The sequence below is a fragment of the Lepus europaeus genome, chromosome 22 (assembly GCF_033115175.1).
Source record: "Lepus europaeus isolate LE1 chromosome 22, mLepTim1.pri, whole genome shotgun sequence".
Taxonomy (NCBI): domain Eukaryota; kingdom Metazoa; phylum Chordata; class Mammalia; order Lagomorpha; family Leporidae; genus Lepus; species Lepus europaeus.
In genome coordinates this window covers 38,177,916-38,194,294 of record NC_084848.1, presented here as the reverse complement: position 1 = coordinate 38,194,294, position 16,379 = coordinate 38,177,916, and the positions used below count along the sequence as shown (strand labels likewise).

The window sequence follows — 16,379 nt, the reverse complement described above, 5'->3', positions numbered from 1 at the left end:
GCATTTAGCAAGGCTAACAAGAAGCAAATTTCAATCATTAATCATTCATGTTCTTCTATAAAAGAATTTTCCCCAAAGGAAAGCAACAACAGAAGAAAAAGAATACGTGTGGCACCTAAGTTATGATGTGATTTACACAATGGGAGGGAACTGACAAGAGGAAACAAAGGAAGGTGTAAGAATAGAATTGTCTGACATTCATGATTATAATATCGTGACATTCATGATATTATATTCCCAATCACCCCAACATTCTCTTTGAGTAAAGTTTCACTTGATATTGGTTGAGTTCTAACATCCACCAGATTTTGAGCCCATTCAAAGTATGCTATATGTATGCTATAAAGTATGCTATATGTATGCTATAAAGTATGCTATATGATGATCAATAGATTAAGTCTCAGGACATGGAATCAAGTAATATCGAGGGGGCCAGCATTGTGGCGTAGTGGGTAAAGCCAATGCCTATGACACAGACATTCCAGTTGAAGTCCTGGCTCCTCCACTTCCAATCCAGCTCACTGACAATGGCCTGGGAAAAGCAGTGGAAGACGGCCCAAGTGCTTGGGGCCCTGAACCCGCGTGGGAGACCCAGAAGAAGCTCCTGGCTTCTGGAGTCAACCAGAACACGGGCAATCTCTCTCTCTTTCTTCTCTATCTCCATAACTACTTCAAATAAATAAACCTTTAAAAATTCATAATAATATCTTGGCGAGGGGTACAAATGATAAGTGTCACCAAGCAGGGCCCGGTTGTCAGCAGCAGGTTCACCTCTATAGCCCTTGTGCCATCTGCGGTCCTTACAGCAAATGCAACAGATCCATGGCTAACCAACTCCCTTCAAACGTTCAAGTGAAACAAGAAAGGGAGGGAGAGAGAGAGAGAACTACGTATTCAGCACCCTGCAGGGCTTGGCCATCTCAGGCTTTGACAAACTCTGGGGACACCGATTCACGACCAGTCTCTCCCCAGCCTCTGGGCTGATTCTATGAATATCAGTTACGATGAGTTTTAGTTTGCTGGCAGAGCTCATCACCGTATCATTCATTTATTCTAACACACATAGCACTGGTGTGAATTCAATTCCAAAAAGACTTGGATTGCTCACCAGGAGAAATGGGGATGGAACCAGCCAGGAGAGGGGGCAGAGGGTGGCTTGGGGACGGGCGCCCACAAGCAGAGACCAGCCGGGAGAGGGGGCAGGGGGTGGCTTGGGGGCGGGCGCCCACAAGCAGAAACCAGCCGGGAGAGGGGGCAGGGGGTGGCTTGGGGGCGGGCGCCCACAAGCAGAGCTCACCGATAGATGATTCCTTTCTCGTGCAGGAACATGAGCGCTGAGATGATCTCCGCGGCGTAGAATCGGGCTCGGGCTTCGTCGAACCGGCGAGACTTCTGGATGTGGAACATCAAGTCGCCCCCATTCACAAACTCCATCACGAAAAACAGTCGATCCTGCACAACAGACACGGGGTGCAGCCGTTAGCCTGGGGTTCCGTGGGTGTCCTGGGCCCTCGGGTGCGACGGGGGAGAAGAGACTGCCAAGTGGAGGTGTCCAGGACACTGACGGGGTAGGCGGCAGGAACACCCAAGACTCCCTCAGCTGATTCCCACAGCCTTGGGTTTCTACAAAATAAAAAGCTGTTGCTTCTAGTTCTGGCTCTGCACCTAAAAGGCCATGTGATTAGAAGGCGGAGACATAAATCAAAAGGTGAATAAATGACTTTCACCCGGGCTAATTACAGAAAGTGCGAACAGGTGCTTGTTCGTCCTTGGGAGTGGGCAGAGAACACTCACAGATTAAGGGAAACCCTTGACACAAACCAGCCAAGCGGAAGTCTCAGGGAAGCCTCAGAGTGGCCTCCGTGGACTCCACGCTGTCCATCAAAACACGTGGAGTCAGGACAGGGAGCCTAACACAAGCAGGATGCCACCTCCACCCTTGCAGACTCTCTCACAGCAGGAGAAAGGGACTCTTCACAAAAGCCACTGGGCAGGCGTGTGGCCTAGGGGTTAAGACACTGCCGAAGACGCTCACATGCCACATCAGAGTCCTTGGGTTCGACTCCCAGCTCTGGCTCCTGATAATGCGCACCCTGGGAGACAGCACTGATGGATGAAGCAGCTGGTTCTCTGCTACTCACAGGGCATGGGTGGATAGAATTCCTGCATCCCAGCGATGGCCTAGCCCAGTCCTGGTGGTTGGGAGCATTTGGGAAGTGCACTGGCGAATGGGAGCTTTCTGCGCAGTGTCCAGAGGGTGTGAAGAAAGTGCTGTGGATGGGGCCGGCGCTGTAGCATAGTGGGCAAAACCACTGCCTGCAGTGCCAGCATCCCATATGGACGCCGGTTCGAGACCCGGCTGCTCCAGTTCTGATCCAGCTCTCTGCTATGGCCTGGGAAAGCAGTATTAGATGGCCCAAGTCCTTGGGCCCCTGCATCCACATGGGAGACCCAGAGGAAGCTCCTGTCTCCTGGCTTTGGATTGGCGCAGCTCCGACCATTACGGCCAACCGGGGAGTGAAGCAGCGGATAGAAGACTCTCTCTCTCTCTCTGCCTCTCCTCCTCTCTCTGTAATTCTTTCGAATAAATAAATAAATCTTAAAAAAAAAAAGTGCTGTGGAAATGAGGACTGCTTATTGAAAGAAACAATTAAAAAGTGCTGTCTCTAAGAGTCACAGAACTTTTTTTTCTTTTCCAAGAACCCCTAATGTGTATGAGAAGTTCCTGGCTAGCTAATTCAATGTTTAAAACCTAAGTCAATATTTAAAAAAAAAAAAAAAAATTAAGTGCTTGGGATCCAGCAGAGTATAACGAGCCATAAAGAGTCTGGTGTAGAAATATACTTTTTTATTTTTTTTTTGAAGATTTATTTATTTATTTGAAAGTCAGAGTTACACAGAGAGAGAAGGAGAGGCAGAGAGAGAGAGAGGTCTTTCATCCGCTGGTTCACTCCCCAGTTGGCCACAACGGCCGGAGCTGGGCCGATCTGAAGCCAGGAGCCAGGCTCCTTGCTTTGGCTTGGATCAGCCTCAGGTGTTGAAGGCATTGGGGGAGTGAACCAGATCTCTCTCTCTCTCTCTTTCTCTCTCTCTCTCTTTTTCTGTGTCTCTTTTCCAAATAAGTTTAAAAAGAAAAATCACATAAAGAGGCAACTCTACAAGTTCTGGCAAAGCCTGCGAAGAGAAAGTGCAGGAAGCAGTGACATCTGGTTGCCTGTCTGGGGTGCAGATGGCCCTGTGGTCTGTGAGTGACCCGTGGGCCAGCCAAGGCCGGCAGCATGAGCACCGTCCACTCTGGGCCAGGCCACCGTTTTGTGGGGTGGGAGGGCAGAAGGCCACTTTGTGGAAAAGCAGGCATTTCCCCCCAGAGGACGTGTGCACACAGAACTCAGCTGTGCCTGGGCTTCGGAGTGCCACGGATCACGCACGGCCTGTTTCCACACACAGGAGCCGGGCCAGGGCGGAGAGCCCTGCGTGCTCTGGCTCACCTCCCTCCGCAGCTCGGGGCGAGCAGGCAGATCCCTATCAGGAGGCGGCAGGGCTTAGGGCCTCCTGGTCTCTATTTTAAGGCATACCTTAATTATGGAGGAGAAAAAAGTGCCCATGTCTATCAAACACATCTCTCTTGCTGCTAACGCTTTGCAAGGATTTAACAGTGAAGAGGAAATGGCCAAAGACAACACCAGCAAGGTAGCTCTGCAGGTGGGCGTGCAGCAGCCGACTGGGAAATTATATAAACAGAGCAAGCGTCTGAGTAAGCCAGGGGCCTGCACTTGGGTGTGACTGCCAAGGGCACACGCAGACCGGGTGGGACGTGCTGTGATGAGCAATGAATGGGGAGGACCTGGACCCAGGGGAGCAAAGGGTGGGGTGCAGGAGAAGCAGGTGCCCCCCCACACCCCTCAAAGGTGCACCTGTGTAGAAGCCTCCCCCTCAGTGCTGTGTTCCTTTGGGGGGGGTGGGGGGGCACAGGAGGACCTGGCAAAGGCTGCCTAGGTCAGTTTTCTGTGCTGGTACAAGTGCCCGAGGCTGGGTAACCCTTACGGGAAAGAGGTTGCTTTAGCTCACGGTGGTGGGCATGGCACTGGTGAGGGTCTCGTGGTAGACAGCGGCATCATGGGAGAGATCACATGGCAAGATGGAAAGCCAGAGGGACAGCGAGGGGCCATTCTCACTCTTTCTAGAACCAACTGGGCTCCCTCCAATCTGCTCCAAGAGCAGTGCCCCCAATGACCTAAGGGACCTTGCTCTAGGCTCTATCACTCCAAGATGTTAACTCTCACATTGCTACACTGGGGATCGGGCCTCCCCAGACAGGAGCCCTTGGGGAGCACCCTCCAGCCACATCCAGAACAAAGGTGACCAAGGCACCCCACGCCCGCCCGCGACAACAACGAGGTCTGTCTGGTCCGTTTTTGTTGAGCAGCCTGTGCGCCTTTTTCGTGGATGTGAATTCCAGTTGCTCTAAACACCTGGTTAACGAGAACTGGGTCAGTAGGCTCACAGCCATTCCCTAGCGTGCTTGGCAAGAGGTTCAAAGGTAGAGGCATCCATCCACAAGACAAGGGCATTATAAACGAAATTCCACCCATTTCTAGCATACACACACACACACACACAGAGAGAGAGAGACACCAACAACTGCTCCCATCTAAAGTCGACAAAGCCAGACCTTGGGACAAATTCCAGATCTGGGGGTGGAACGTTAAACACTGCCCTCGGGCCTGGCTGACTCTCCTCTATCTCGGCCCTGCCCTCCGCCCTGGAGGCTGATTCTCAGATACCACTCGGAATGCTGCACGTTCTTTCCCGCTCAGCAATGGGAGAAGCAGTCACAAGCTTCAGAATTGCGAAAAAATACACGTCCCATCGCACTTGTTTCTTTTCCTTCCGTCTCCTTGCTGACCTTCTGTCTGGAACCACACGGAACAGAGCACACAGTCCGTAGCCTTTGGACCACAGCAACTCTAGAAGGGGAGATACTGGCCAAAGACACAAGGACAACTTAATAAGTAATGGTCTGTCCTCAAGTCACGTCACCAGGCGGTAAAAGCAAAACATGTTTATCAACTAGCAAAGAGCTTCTGCTGCAAGCAAGCCCTCTGTGTGCTTGCTTTGCTCTTTCCTCTGTTTTGAAATGTCTGCTGAGGACGTGGGGGAAAGACCTGGCGGCAATCTCTACTCCAAGATTACTGACTCCCGCAGTACCGGCATCCCTTATGGGCGCTGGTTCAAGTCCCGGCTGCTCCACTTCCGATTCAGCTCTCTGCTGTGGCCTGGGAAAGTAATTCAAGATGGCCCAAGTCCTTGGGCCCCTGCACCTGCATGGGAGACCTAGAAGAAGCTCCTGGCTCCTGGCTTTGGATCAGCACAGATCTGGCTGTTGCAGCCATCTGGGGAGTGAACCAGCAGATAGAAGATCTCTCTCTCTCTCTCTCTCTCTCTCTCTCTCTCTCTCTCTCTCTGCTTCTCTGTAACTCTGTCTTTCAAATAAATAAATAAGAACAGAAATAAAAATAAAAAAGGAGATAAATGCCACAAGCCTCTGGTGTTGAGTCCGCTGCTCATGAGGTGGGGACCGAGCCTTTATCACAAACAAAACCTTTGCAGCAAGGGTGCAATGAGCAGTAGCTGTTGTTGCTGCTAGAGTGGCTCTCGTGGAGACAGCAGTTAAAACCGGGTCACAAATGTGCCTGTGCCTAGGGATTTCCGTTACAAGCAAAGGGGCAGAGAGACACAGCCAAGTCTAGACTCGGGGGCAGAAGCCAGCTTCCGGCTATGCGATCTGGGAAGATGCCAATTTCTGTATACTGCCCAGGAAGCTCTCAAGGTTGCTGTGATGATCTTATAAATCAGAAGCAAACGAAAGCGCAGGTGCTTCCTCCATACTGTTGTTATTTTCATCGGAAAGATGAAAGATTTTGGGAAAGTGCAGTGCGGGGCTGGCTTGGAGCGCTGTTATTTAGGCAATGGGAGAGGTAGACACAGCACATCACCGCAGGCGGTATGAGCAGTGGAAGGTGCAGAGGGTGCCATGGGGACCACCAAGGACACTGGGGCAGCCAGGAGGCTAGGCTGGGATTTGGGGAAGAGCTTCCACGAGGAATCAGGTCCCTAGCTTTGAAGGATGACGATGCAAGTGTCAGGTCAGAGTGGGGATGAATGAACATGTTCACGTGCGTTAACCACGCTGCTTTGTCCATAGCTGAGTGTTTGCAGAGAAAGCCAAATGCTAATTGGTGGGGCTCTGTTTCACCCCACCCATAAGAGCCAACTGCGGGGGAGGAGTCGGGTAGGGTGGGAGCCCAGCTGCTATTAATAAGCAGGATCACTCACTTCCTGCTCTCTCTATTAGAATTATAAGCCCAGGGGCCGGCTCAGTGGGTTAACGCCCTGCCCTGCAGTGCCAGCATCCCATATGGGCGATGGGTTCGAGAACCCGGCTGCTCCACTTCTGATCCAGCCAGCTCTCTGCTATGGCCTGGGAAAGCAGTGGAAGATGGCCCAAGTCCTTGGTCCCCTACACCCGCACGGGAGACCCAGAGGAAGCTAGCTCCTGGCTCCTGGCTTCGGATTGGTGCAGCTCCAGCCATTGCAGCCAATGGGGGAATGAACCATTGATGGAAGACCTCTCTCTCTCTTTCTCTCTCTCTCTCTCCTCTCTCTGTATAACTCTTTCAAATAAGTAAATAAATCTTAAAAAAAAAAAAAAAAGAATTATAAGCCCAGCCCCTAGGTCAAAACAGGTGGCAACCCGAATGGAATTGGCTTGCAAGAGACCCCAGGAGAGCCTTGGTACATGCCGGCTGTAACGGAACAGCGTGAGCTACAAACACAAATTCCTCCAGCGAGACTTCACTCCCTTGGAAGGAGCTCCTTCACCCTGTGGGGATCCTTTCACCTTCAATGAACACCTGCGACTAAACAGCCCCCTGCAAGGGGGCAGAAATCCGGCTCTCGCCCACAACGGTCTTCTGTTTGTGCTGCTGCCGAACCCAGCATCAGGGATGGCCGGGCTGACACTCAATCACGCCTCACAGACTCAGCTGGGAAGCGACCGGATGAAGCATCTTTGGGGGGAATCCTGCATTTAGGGAGGTGCTGCTGATGGATTAAGGTGGCTGCGAGTCACTTTTGGGCCAGAGAGGAATTTCCAAATCCTATCCTAGGCAGAGACGGTAAAACAAACGAAAAGAACCTAAGCCTATCACTGCTTCGGGTTTTCTAAAGTCTAGTTTCCTAGAAACTGGGGCTGAACATCTGCCCGGCCTGACTTGAGGCTTTCGGTTCCTGTGTGGTAAACTCTGCCATGATGTGTGCAGCAGGAAACCCGAGGCCCAGGAAACGGGCTTGACCTCAGTTCTGAGTGGCCACACCCTGGGTAGAACCCTCTCCTCTCTTGTCCTGGATTCAACCCACCACAAATGCAAGTCATTAACATGGGTGCAGTGAACACCTGGGGGAATAAAAGTAGCTCACAGATCCCTCTGTCCCCACGCCCAGGCGCCCAGGTCACCAGGCTGGTGCCTGGTAATCATAGGATTCCTGTCGCCACCTGCCCAGGTTCCATTAACACACTGCAGCCTGGGCCAACTCTGCCCTGGCCAAAGCAGATAAAAATAGCTCCTGATGCACTCGTGGCTGTCAGCAAAAGCAGCGTGCATTCTCAAAAACCCCCACCCACAACTGTTCTTCAGGAGGTAAAACCCAAGGGCAGCTACTTGAAGAAAAGTTAGAGAGATAAAATCCCCGGCAAGGTGACTGTGCTATGCCAAGACTGTACAAGTAGCAAGATGACACTTCCTTAGGAGGGTGACTGCTCGGTGAGCAGGAACCAGGGACCAGATCCTGTAGGGTCTCTGTGTCAGCCACCTTTGGAGGTGGCTGTTCAGCTCCTGGGAAACTCTCAGAGAACTGCCCCATCCTGGTCATGTGGATATATGTTGAGCCTGCAGGGTACAGACGGACCAAGCCAGGCCTCCCTAGAGTCTCTTTCCTTGAAAATTGGAACTGAGCTAAAGAGGATTGAATTTAGTCTGGGATGTGTGTGCATGAATTAGGGAGCTGAGGCTTCCTTGTGGTGTGAACATGTGAAATGCCTTAGTAGAACAGAATGGTGAAAGCCTGGAAGAGTGGAGAGATGGACAGATGGACGGATGGATGGATGGAAGATGGATGGATGAGTGGAGAGATGGACGGATGGATGGATGGACGATGGATGGATGGAAGATGGATGGATGAGTGGAGAGATGGACAGATGGATGGATGGAAGATGGATGGATGAGTGGAGAGATGGACGGATGGACGGATGGATGGAAGATGGATGGATGAGTGGAGAGATGGACGGATGGATGGATGGATGGAAGATGGATGGATGAGTGGAGAGATGGACGGATGGATGGATGGATGGAAGATGGATGGATGAGTGGAGAGATGGACAGATGGATGGATGGATGGAAGATGGATGGATGAGTGGAGAGATGGACGGATGGATGGATGGATGGAAGATGGATGGATGAGTGGAGAGATGGACAGATGGATGGATGGAAGATGGAAGATGGATGGATGAGTGGAGAGATGGACAGATGGATGGATGGAAGATGGATGGATGAGTGGAGAGATGGACGGATGGATGGATGGATGGATGGAAGATGGATGGATGAGTGGAGAGATGGACGGATGGATGGATGGAAGATGGAAGATGGATGGATGAGTGGAGAGATGGACGGATGGATGGATGGATGGAAGATGGATGGATGAGTGGAGAGATGGACGGATGGATGGATGGAAAGACGGACAGGTGGAAGATGGACGGATTGATGGACAAATAGGTGGAGGGATGTATGAACAGAAGGAGGATGGATAGATGGACGGACAGACAGATGGAGGTATGGATGGAAGAGAGAGAACAGTGAATCAGAAACATAAAATGATGCAGAGACCCCCAATCAGAGAGGGTGAGTGGGTCCTTATGTCTTTCTGGTTTTAAGCCCTACCCCTACCAGAGTCCTGGCTAATTTCTTAATTTCTGCCCCTGAGTTCCATGAAACTTGTACTTCTGAATCTTTATTTTCAGTTTTCTTCTTCTTCTTCTTCTTCTTCTTCTTCTTCTTCTTCTTCTTCTTCTTCTTCTTCTTCTTCTTTTTTTGCATAGGTTTGGGTAAGTCTTCTGTTGCTACCCTAAGGATTTAAGTTAAAACACACGGGGCCAGCACTGTGGCATAGTGGGTTGGGCCACTGCCTTTGGTGCTGGTATCCCATTTGGGCATTGGTACAAATCCCAGCTGCTCCACTTCTGAACCAGCTCCCTGCTAATGCACCTGGGAAAGCAGTGGGAAACGGTCTAAGTGCTTGGGTTCCTCCCTGCACCCAAGTGGGAGACCCAGAAGAAGCTCTTGGCTCCTGGCTTTGGATTGGCCCAGCTCTAGCCATTGTGGCCATTTAGGGAATGAACCAGCAGATGGAAGATCTCTCTGTTTCTCTTGTCTCTCTCTCTGTCTCTCCCTCTCTCTGTAATTCTGCCTTTCAAAGAAAAGATTTTTAAAAGGTGCTGGTATTTTTTAAACACACGCACACACACACATACGTGCACACACACCAATTTTAAAGGGCAAGAAGTTTCCTTAGTTATAAATCTAGGGTTATAACACCTACAACCACAGTGGTGGTGTGAAGATTAAATCAGAAGCAAAGTGCCTCACACAGTACTAGGCTCAGAAAAGCATCTCAACACACAGAGGCTTCTGGCATTCCTACATCACACACAGAGGCTACGGTAAAAGCTAGAAGACCCTGTGCAGTGCTGATGGCCCTGACGTTACTGAGAAGCGGTCAGCACAGCCGACATCTGGGTTCAAGAGCCAGGATGCTCGTTTGCAAAAGCAGCTCCCGCTGTGCTGTATTTATGTTCTGTCTTGCCAAAGTCACTTCTGCAAAATGGATAATCCGACGACGGAACTCAAGTTTGTGAGGATTCCATGAGTTCCGCCACGAGCTCCAAATAGTGCCTGACACACGGTAACTGCTTGTATGAAGCAGCTTGTTTTTTTTTTTGTGACTACAACAAAATACCTGAGGCAACTGACTTTATAAAGAAAAAGGGGTTATTTAGCTCCGGGCTCTGGAAGTTCAAGTCCAGGGTTGGAATGAATCAGTGGAATTGTCATCACTGGAGCCTCTGCCCTGACCCTCGGTGTGGGGCAGGGATTGGCAGGGTTCTAAAGAGTTGGAAGTCGCCCTGCCCCCCTGCCCAGCCTCTGGGGCTCAGGGACATTTACTGATGCCACACAGAGATGACCCTGACTTGGTGACAGCTGTTCCTCCTGGGAAGTGCTTGCTAAGCAAGGGGTTACAAAACCAGGTTTCACAACCAAAACGCATTAAGCAAGGCTTAAATTCTGATGGGTTATCTAATTTTATAATATCAAATGATAATTCATATTCTCTATGTTGAAGACTTTATAATAACCGCCAATATCATTATTACTGCAAAGCAAACATGTACCCCTTTGGACTGCACATGGATCGTAAGGAGGACTTTTTCACAGTGGCTTTTTCCCCTGTCTACAAAGTTGGCTCATTCTTACACCCAGAGAAAGAGTCTTCTGTTTAAATCATGAATCTGCCATCCCTACGATGTGCAGGTGTAAATATCATTTGAAGATGGATCGTTCTGGAAACCACAGCCATAAGAAAAAGTCACTGTGTTCAGGATTACACTGACGATGCAGATGGCCTTTTGGAAATAATTCAAAGAATAGAAATAACACTCCAAGTGATGAATAATTTACACAATGCTCTAAGGCACGGTGAAACTGGGAGTCACAGCCATCCAAGGGCTCTTTAAAAAGTTCAAGGAAAAACAGAATTCAAAGATAAGTTTATTTTGATGCAAAAAACAGATTTTGACTTTAACTCTCTTGCCAGCTCCATGGTATAGTTTGGATGAGAAATTTTTTAAAATTCGGTTGGCATGTTTGGCTTTTTTTCTGTCATATTGCCATTTTCAAATTTGGGGGGTGGGGGAAGACACCAAAATTAACTGATTTTTTAAAATCCATTCTTCCATATCATACCTACTTGCCCAGGTTCTTAAGAGCCTGGAATATTCCTACATGAGTAACAAGGCCACCCTGTGCCAGAAGCCGCAGGTGCTACTGACAGCTGTGGGCCGGGAGAAGGCGCTCTCCAGGAATGGACAGCCCTGGGCTGAGCTTCCCCTAAGTGCCACGACTTTGTTATGATCTCTGCCCAAGTCATCTACAGGGGAATAGAGAGTGCAAATCAACAGGAAACAGTTACTGACGTCAAGGAGGTCACGACGGAAAAGCACCCCCGTGAGGAAATCGGATTGCACCACGTCTGAACTGGAAGCAGCTTCAATTTAACCACATTAAGAATGATTGCAAACGCTGCAAGGAAGAAACAATGAGAGAGAGACTCTAATGGCTTCATTTTTTTAAAACTTACTTTGCACTGCTCCTGAGATGTCAGAAGTTAATTGAATCACGCAAACCACCCCCTGCCCCCCATCCCGGCCACCAGACAAGCCCATGGGCAAAACTAGTCTGAGCACACAGACTAGTGTCTCGGCAGGTGAAATATGTTTCCAATAGAAGAAACCCTCAGGGACTTGCATTTCCAACCTGGAGGGATGCACAGTTCCGTGCTGAGCCCCAGTGTCTCCTGGTCACCTGGGCACGAGAGCCAACCAGGCTGGCCGACATATCCACTATAGCAAAGCAGCAAGGAGGGACTCCAGTCTTTAAAGTGTAAATAGGCGGTAAGACCTCGGTAGAGCAGGTTCAAGGTGTGGCCCACCTTCCCAGAAAAACAAAATTCAATGTTTATTTCAGAGCCAAAAAAACAAAAACAAAAACAAAACACCCTGAATTCCACGTAATTTTTTCATAATAAGCATTTTTCATGAATATCTGAAGACCTCTGATATTCATGGATTTCAAGATGTTTTTGCACCCAAACAAGCTTAGCTTTGAATTCCATTTCCCACCAACTCTGTGAAACACCCTCTCAGACCATTGAGCACTGGAAAGTTCCAAGGCAGAGCCTGGATGCTAAGTGATATATTTTCAAGGGCACCAAGCACAGGCGTGGCCTGCAGTGGGAGAGGGGAGTCAGAGGTGCTGGGGGGCTGACACAGCAGGAGAATTCTCTTTTTTCCTGATACAACTGAAACTAAGACTTCGGAAAAGCTAAAGCAAACTGCCGAGATGAGTTCTACTCAGCTGTTTTATCGAATGAAGTGTCGAATACTGAATCACCTTGTCCATCACTCAGACAGGGAACGGATGACAGCAAAGCCAGGTGTGCAGAAGCGACTTCATTTCCCTTTATAAAGCCGTACATTTCCTGTGTGTGAGAGCAATTGCACACCCACAGTTAAATATAAAGTAAATACAAGGAAAATTGAGGGGAGAAGTAAATAAAAATGAAAACGAAGGCACCCACAATCCTGGCAGCACAAAACAGAAGTCTACTCGTACAGAGAAAAAGATCTCCAAAAAAGCAGAGATTTTAGAGTGAAGAAGAGATGTGTATGGTAATTTTAACCAGATTCAATTCCTTTCAATCTAATTATACTTCACAGTTTACTACATGTTACAGAAAGAGAAAGGAGAAAATTTAAAACATATCCATCCCATTCGCTTATATTAGGTATCTCCTGATATAATTAACCATCTTGATACAATTGGTAACAGGTGTACCCCATTCCCAAAGCCTTTCGTGTCTCCCTACGATTAGCCGGACCTCTAATTAGGTCGTGGAAATTGGAGGGCATGGTATTACTAGCATGGTCTCTACCTCATGACACGACCATTTTTATTAGGCTGGGATGCGGGCATCTCTGAGGGAGGAGGAGGGTTCCCAGGGGGTGGGGCTTTGATCACCTGGACACCACTAACCTTTGCTGCACCCCCTAGTGGTTGAGAAGAGCATGGGAACAATGCCCCTGAACAAAAATGTCCCCCCTCAAAAAAACAAAACAAAACAAAACAAAAACCACTAAAACTCAGATCCAGAAAACAGGCTGTCTTAGATGTTCTCTAAGGTCTAGTCCCATAACAGAGGCATGCACTATATTATTCTTTTAAATTCTTATTTTACATAGCACAATCCTCTTCATAAGAATTTTGGTTTAAGTATCAAATGGGAGCAGGCCTATGGAAGATATTTATGGGCTTAGTTTGTACTGGGTTATGGAACAAGTAGTAAAAATAAAATTACATTTACTTAGATCATTTTTCATGATAGAGATGCCAAAACTTTGCAGAAAGTCACGGGGCTGGCACTGTGGTGTAGTGGGTAAAGCCACTGCTGGCAGTGCCGGCATCCCATATGGGCACAGGTTCAAGCCCTAGCTGCTCCACTTCCGATCCAGCTCTCTGCTATGGCCTGGGATAGCAGTAGAAGATGGCCCAAGTCCTTGGGCCCCTGCACCCGCGTGAAAGACCTGGATGAAGCTCCTGGCTCCTGGCTTTGGATCGAGGTAGCTTTGGCCACGGCAGCCAGTTGGGGAGTGGGCTAGCAGATGGAAGACCACTCTCTCTCTCTCTGCCTCTCCTTCTTTCTCTGTATTCAAGTAAATAAATAAATCTTTAAAAAAAGAAAGTCACGGTTTTGGTTTCATCCTCTGATCTGTGGCTGGATTAGACATTTTTGGTCTCCTGGAAGGAAACTGAAATTCCAGGTTACAGCTGTCAGATGAGACATTTTGCCCAGTTACAGAGAGGTAGAGAACATGGCCAAGAATATTTCCCATCTGCCCTGAGGTGATGTCTGGGAGCCCATGCACCCTGTCCTGCCCTGCCCTGCAGAGTGGGTGCCCCCGCTCAAGCACCACTGTGAGTTCGCTTCCTCCATGACAGCCACGGCCTGCTCCTCTCTGGCCCCCTGGCTGGGAACCACAAAGCTGTTCAAGCAAACGGCTCATCCCAACCATTTCTGCAACTGAGCTAAAGGCCCATTGTCCCTTGGCCACCGAGGGAGAAAACGCAGCCCTTAACTTAATGGAGACTGATGTGAAAGAAGCATGGCTCTAATAAGAAGAGGGGAAGTGTCACCAGGGGCCACCCAGGAGAGGGGACGTCGTGCTCGCCTTGCAGGGACACCCCAAGGAGGAGAGCAGATACGGCGACACCAACCATCTCATGCCAGCCCCAGTGGCGTCCTTCCGGGAACTGATTTAGTTCTAGCACTTGGCTTCTCCTCCAGTGAAACCATTTCCTGAATTCAGTTTCTTCTCCGGTCACCTTGTTTACCTTTACTTAGAACCCCTTCAGCTTCCTCCACTTCTCCCTCGCTGAACACCAACTGAAAGGTTTTCTATTGGTTCCCACCGTATCAAGGATACACTGACAACACGGCAATGGTCTCTCCGAGGAAGAAGCCTCTCGCCACAGGATTTCCCCACATAGACTCAGTCCTTTCCCAACAGCCTCGGACTCCCGAGCAGCCAGAGCCCTGGCCCCTCCTCCTAGAGTTCGATGGAGTCCACCCTAATGTGAGTCCACTCCCACAATGGCACCTCGGGGCAGGCAGGGCAACAGGCTACGTGTTTGCCCCTGGGTCCCAGGCCTGCCCTCTCTCACTCTGCAGGCAGCAACCAGACAGCGCCTTCTCCAGTGCAGATCCTCTGTCGCTGCTCTCTGACTTAACACCTTCGGCTGGCTCCTTTCATGGGGTCCGGGCTCCTGAGCAAGGGACGGCAGACCCATTCAGACTGCTTCTTCTTCAGTCTGCACACCGTCTCTCTTACAATCCTGCCGCACCAGTCCTTGGGGGTCCCTGGGCCTGCCATACAGTCTTAATCCTCTGTGTTTGCACTGCAGGTCCCTCTGCCTGGGGGCCATGCCCTCCTCCTGTGAGTGCAGGGTCCCTACTTATCCACCCAACAGGGCTCAGATGCTAGCCTCTCCTCTCCTGACCTCCACAAGGACCAACTCCGACTTCCTGCTCTCTCCCGCACAGCATCTACCACACCCCCTCTACCCTGACCACGAGCAGTTGAAGGGCGGGCCCACTTTCTGCCTTTTTACCTCTACAGTGTGTGCTCTGGGAGCATGTACTGAATTAAATTAAAAATGCAAGACAGCTGCAATATTTCCATTGGCTATAGAGACAGCTCGGGTCTCCAACAACCAGGGCCTACTTTGAATATTGAGAGATCACTCAGTATTGATGGCAGCATTCAAGTTTCTATTACGCTGAAATGGCATTTCCTTATACGGGAAATAAGCAAACAAAAATGAATGCAGCAGCAGGTTCATCCCCCTCACACACACACACACACACACACACTCCCGGGCTGCTTGGAAATGTCTCTGCAAGCTTTGATTATCTCTGTTTGTAAAACCCAGCCGCACGCATGCATCACACACGGGATAGGAAGCCGACTCTCCGATGGGGCCCCTGCACAATCAGGGCGGAGGGGATGGTTTACACCGAATGCCAGGGATTCGATGCCTCGTCAGTAAAGAGAAAATGTGATCACTAAATGCCAAGACAAAAGAAGCTGCATTCTTCCTCTTGCTTGCTTTAGACCGTAACTCATTTTATTGCAAGCTCAGTGAGCTCATCTTTGGCTCCCTGATGCCCTGGGCTCAGAGAAGTCTGCCTTATCGCGCAGCAGCCTCCCGGGTTGAGAAATGCCAGCAGCCTGCTAGGCCTTGCTCACTTTCAACAGACCCTGCACAGTCCCACTGTCTCCCTCCACCCCGCCCCAACACAGCTCAGGTCCACCCCACACTCCCCCACCTGCACCAGGGCCGCATGCAGCCACCAGCAGCTGTAACAAGCCCCCAGCAGGAACTCTGCCTGTCTACAAACTCGGGGGAAAATGCTAATGCTTACACCTTTGCACGGGAGATGTAACACACTTGGCTTTGGCCAAGTGAAAGGACCAGGGAAACTGCTGACTCCTGCTAGGAAGCCCAGGCAACCTGGCAGTGGTGCAAGGCAGTGGTTTCCAGCCAGAGGAGATCCTTGCTCCACCCTGGGAACATATGGCAGGGTCTGGAGCCAGTTCTGGGTGCCACACACAGGCAGGTCTGCAGGGGGGAGGCCAGGAATGACAAGGACAGTCCCCCCAGCAAAGGATTATCCACCCCAAATGTCAGCAGTGTGCAATTGACATCACTCTGTACAAATAGGGGAGCGTTTCTTACTGTAAATGCTGAAAATCCACCAGCTACTGCATTATTAAAACTATCTGACTTGGGGCTGGCATTGTGTAGCAGGTTAGCTGTCCCCTGAAATGCCAGCATCCTGTATGAGGGTCAGGTCAAGTCCTGGCTGTTACACTTCTGATCCAGCTCCCTGCTGGTGCGCCTGGGGAAGCAGTGAAGATGGCCCAAGTGCTC

At 49.9% G+C, this 16,379-nt stretch overlaps 1 protein-coding gene across 1 annotated transcript in view; it reads right to left on the bottom strand.

Moving 5' to 3' along the window:
• PRKCH (protein kinase C eta) overlaps nt 1-16,379 on the bottom strand; it is a 274,168-nt gene that overhangs the window by 70,947 nt on the left and 186,842 nt on the right. Inside the window, exon 10 of the mRNA XM_062181544.1 lies at nt 1,298-1,452. Within this exon, the coding sequence (XP_062037528.1) occupies nt 1,298-1,452 (155 nt within the window). The remainder of the gene's footprint in view (nt 1-1,297; nt 1,453-16,379) is intronic.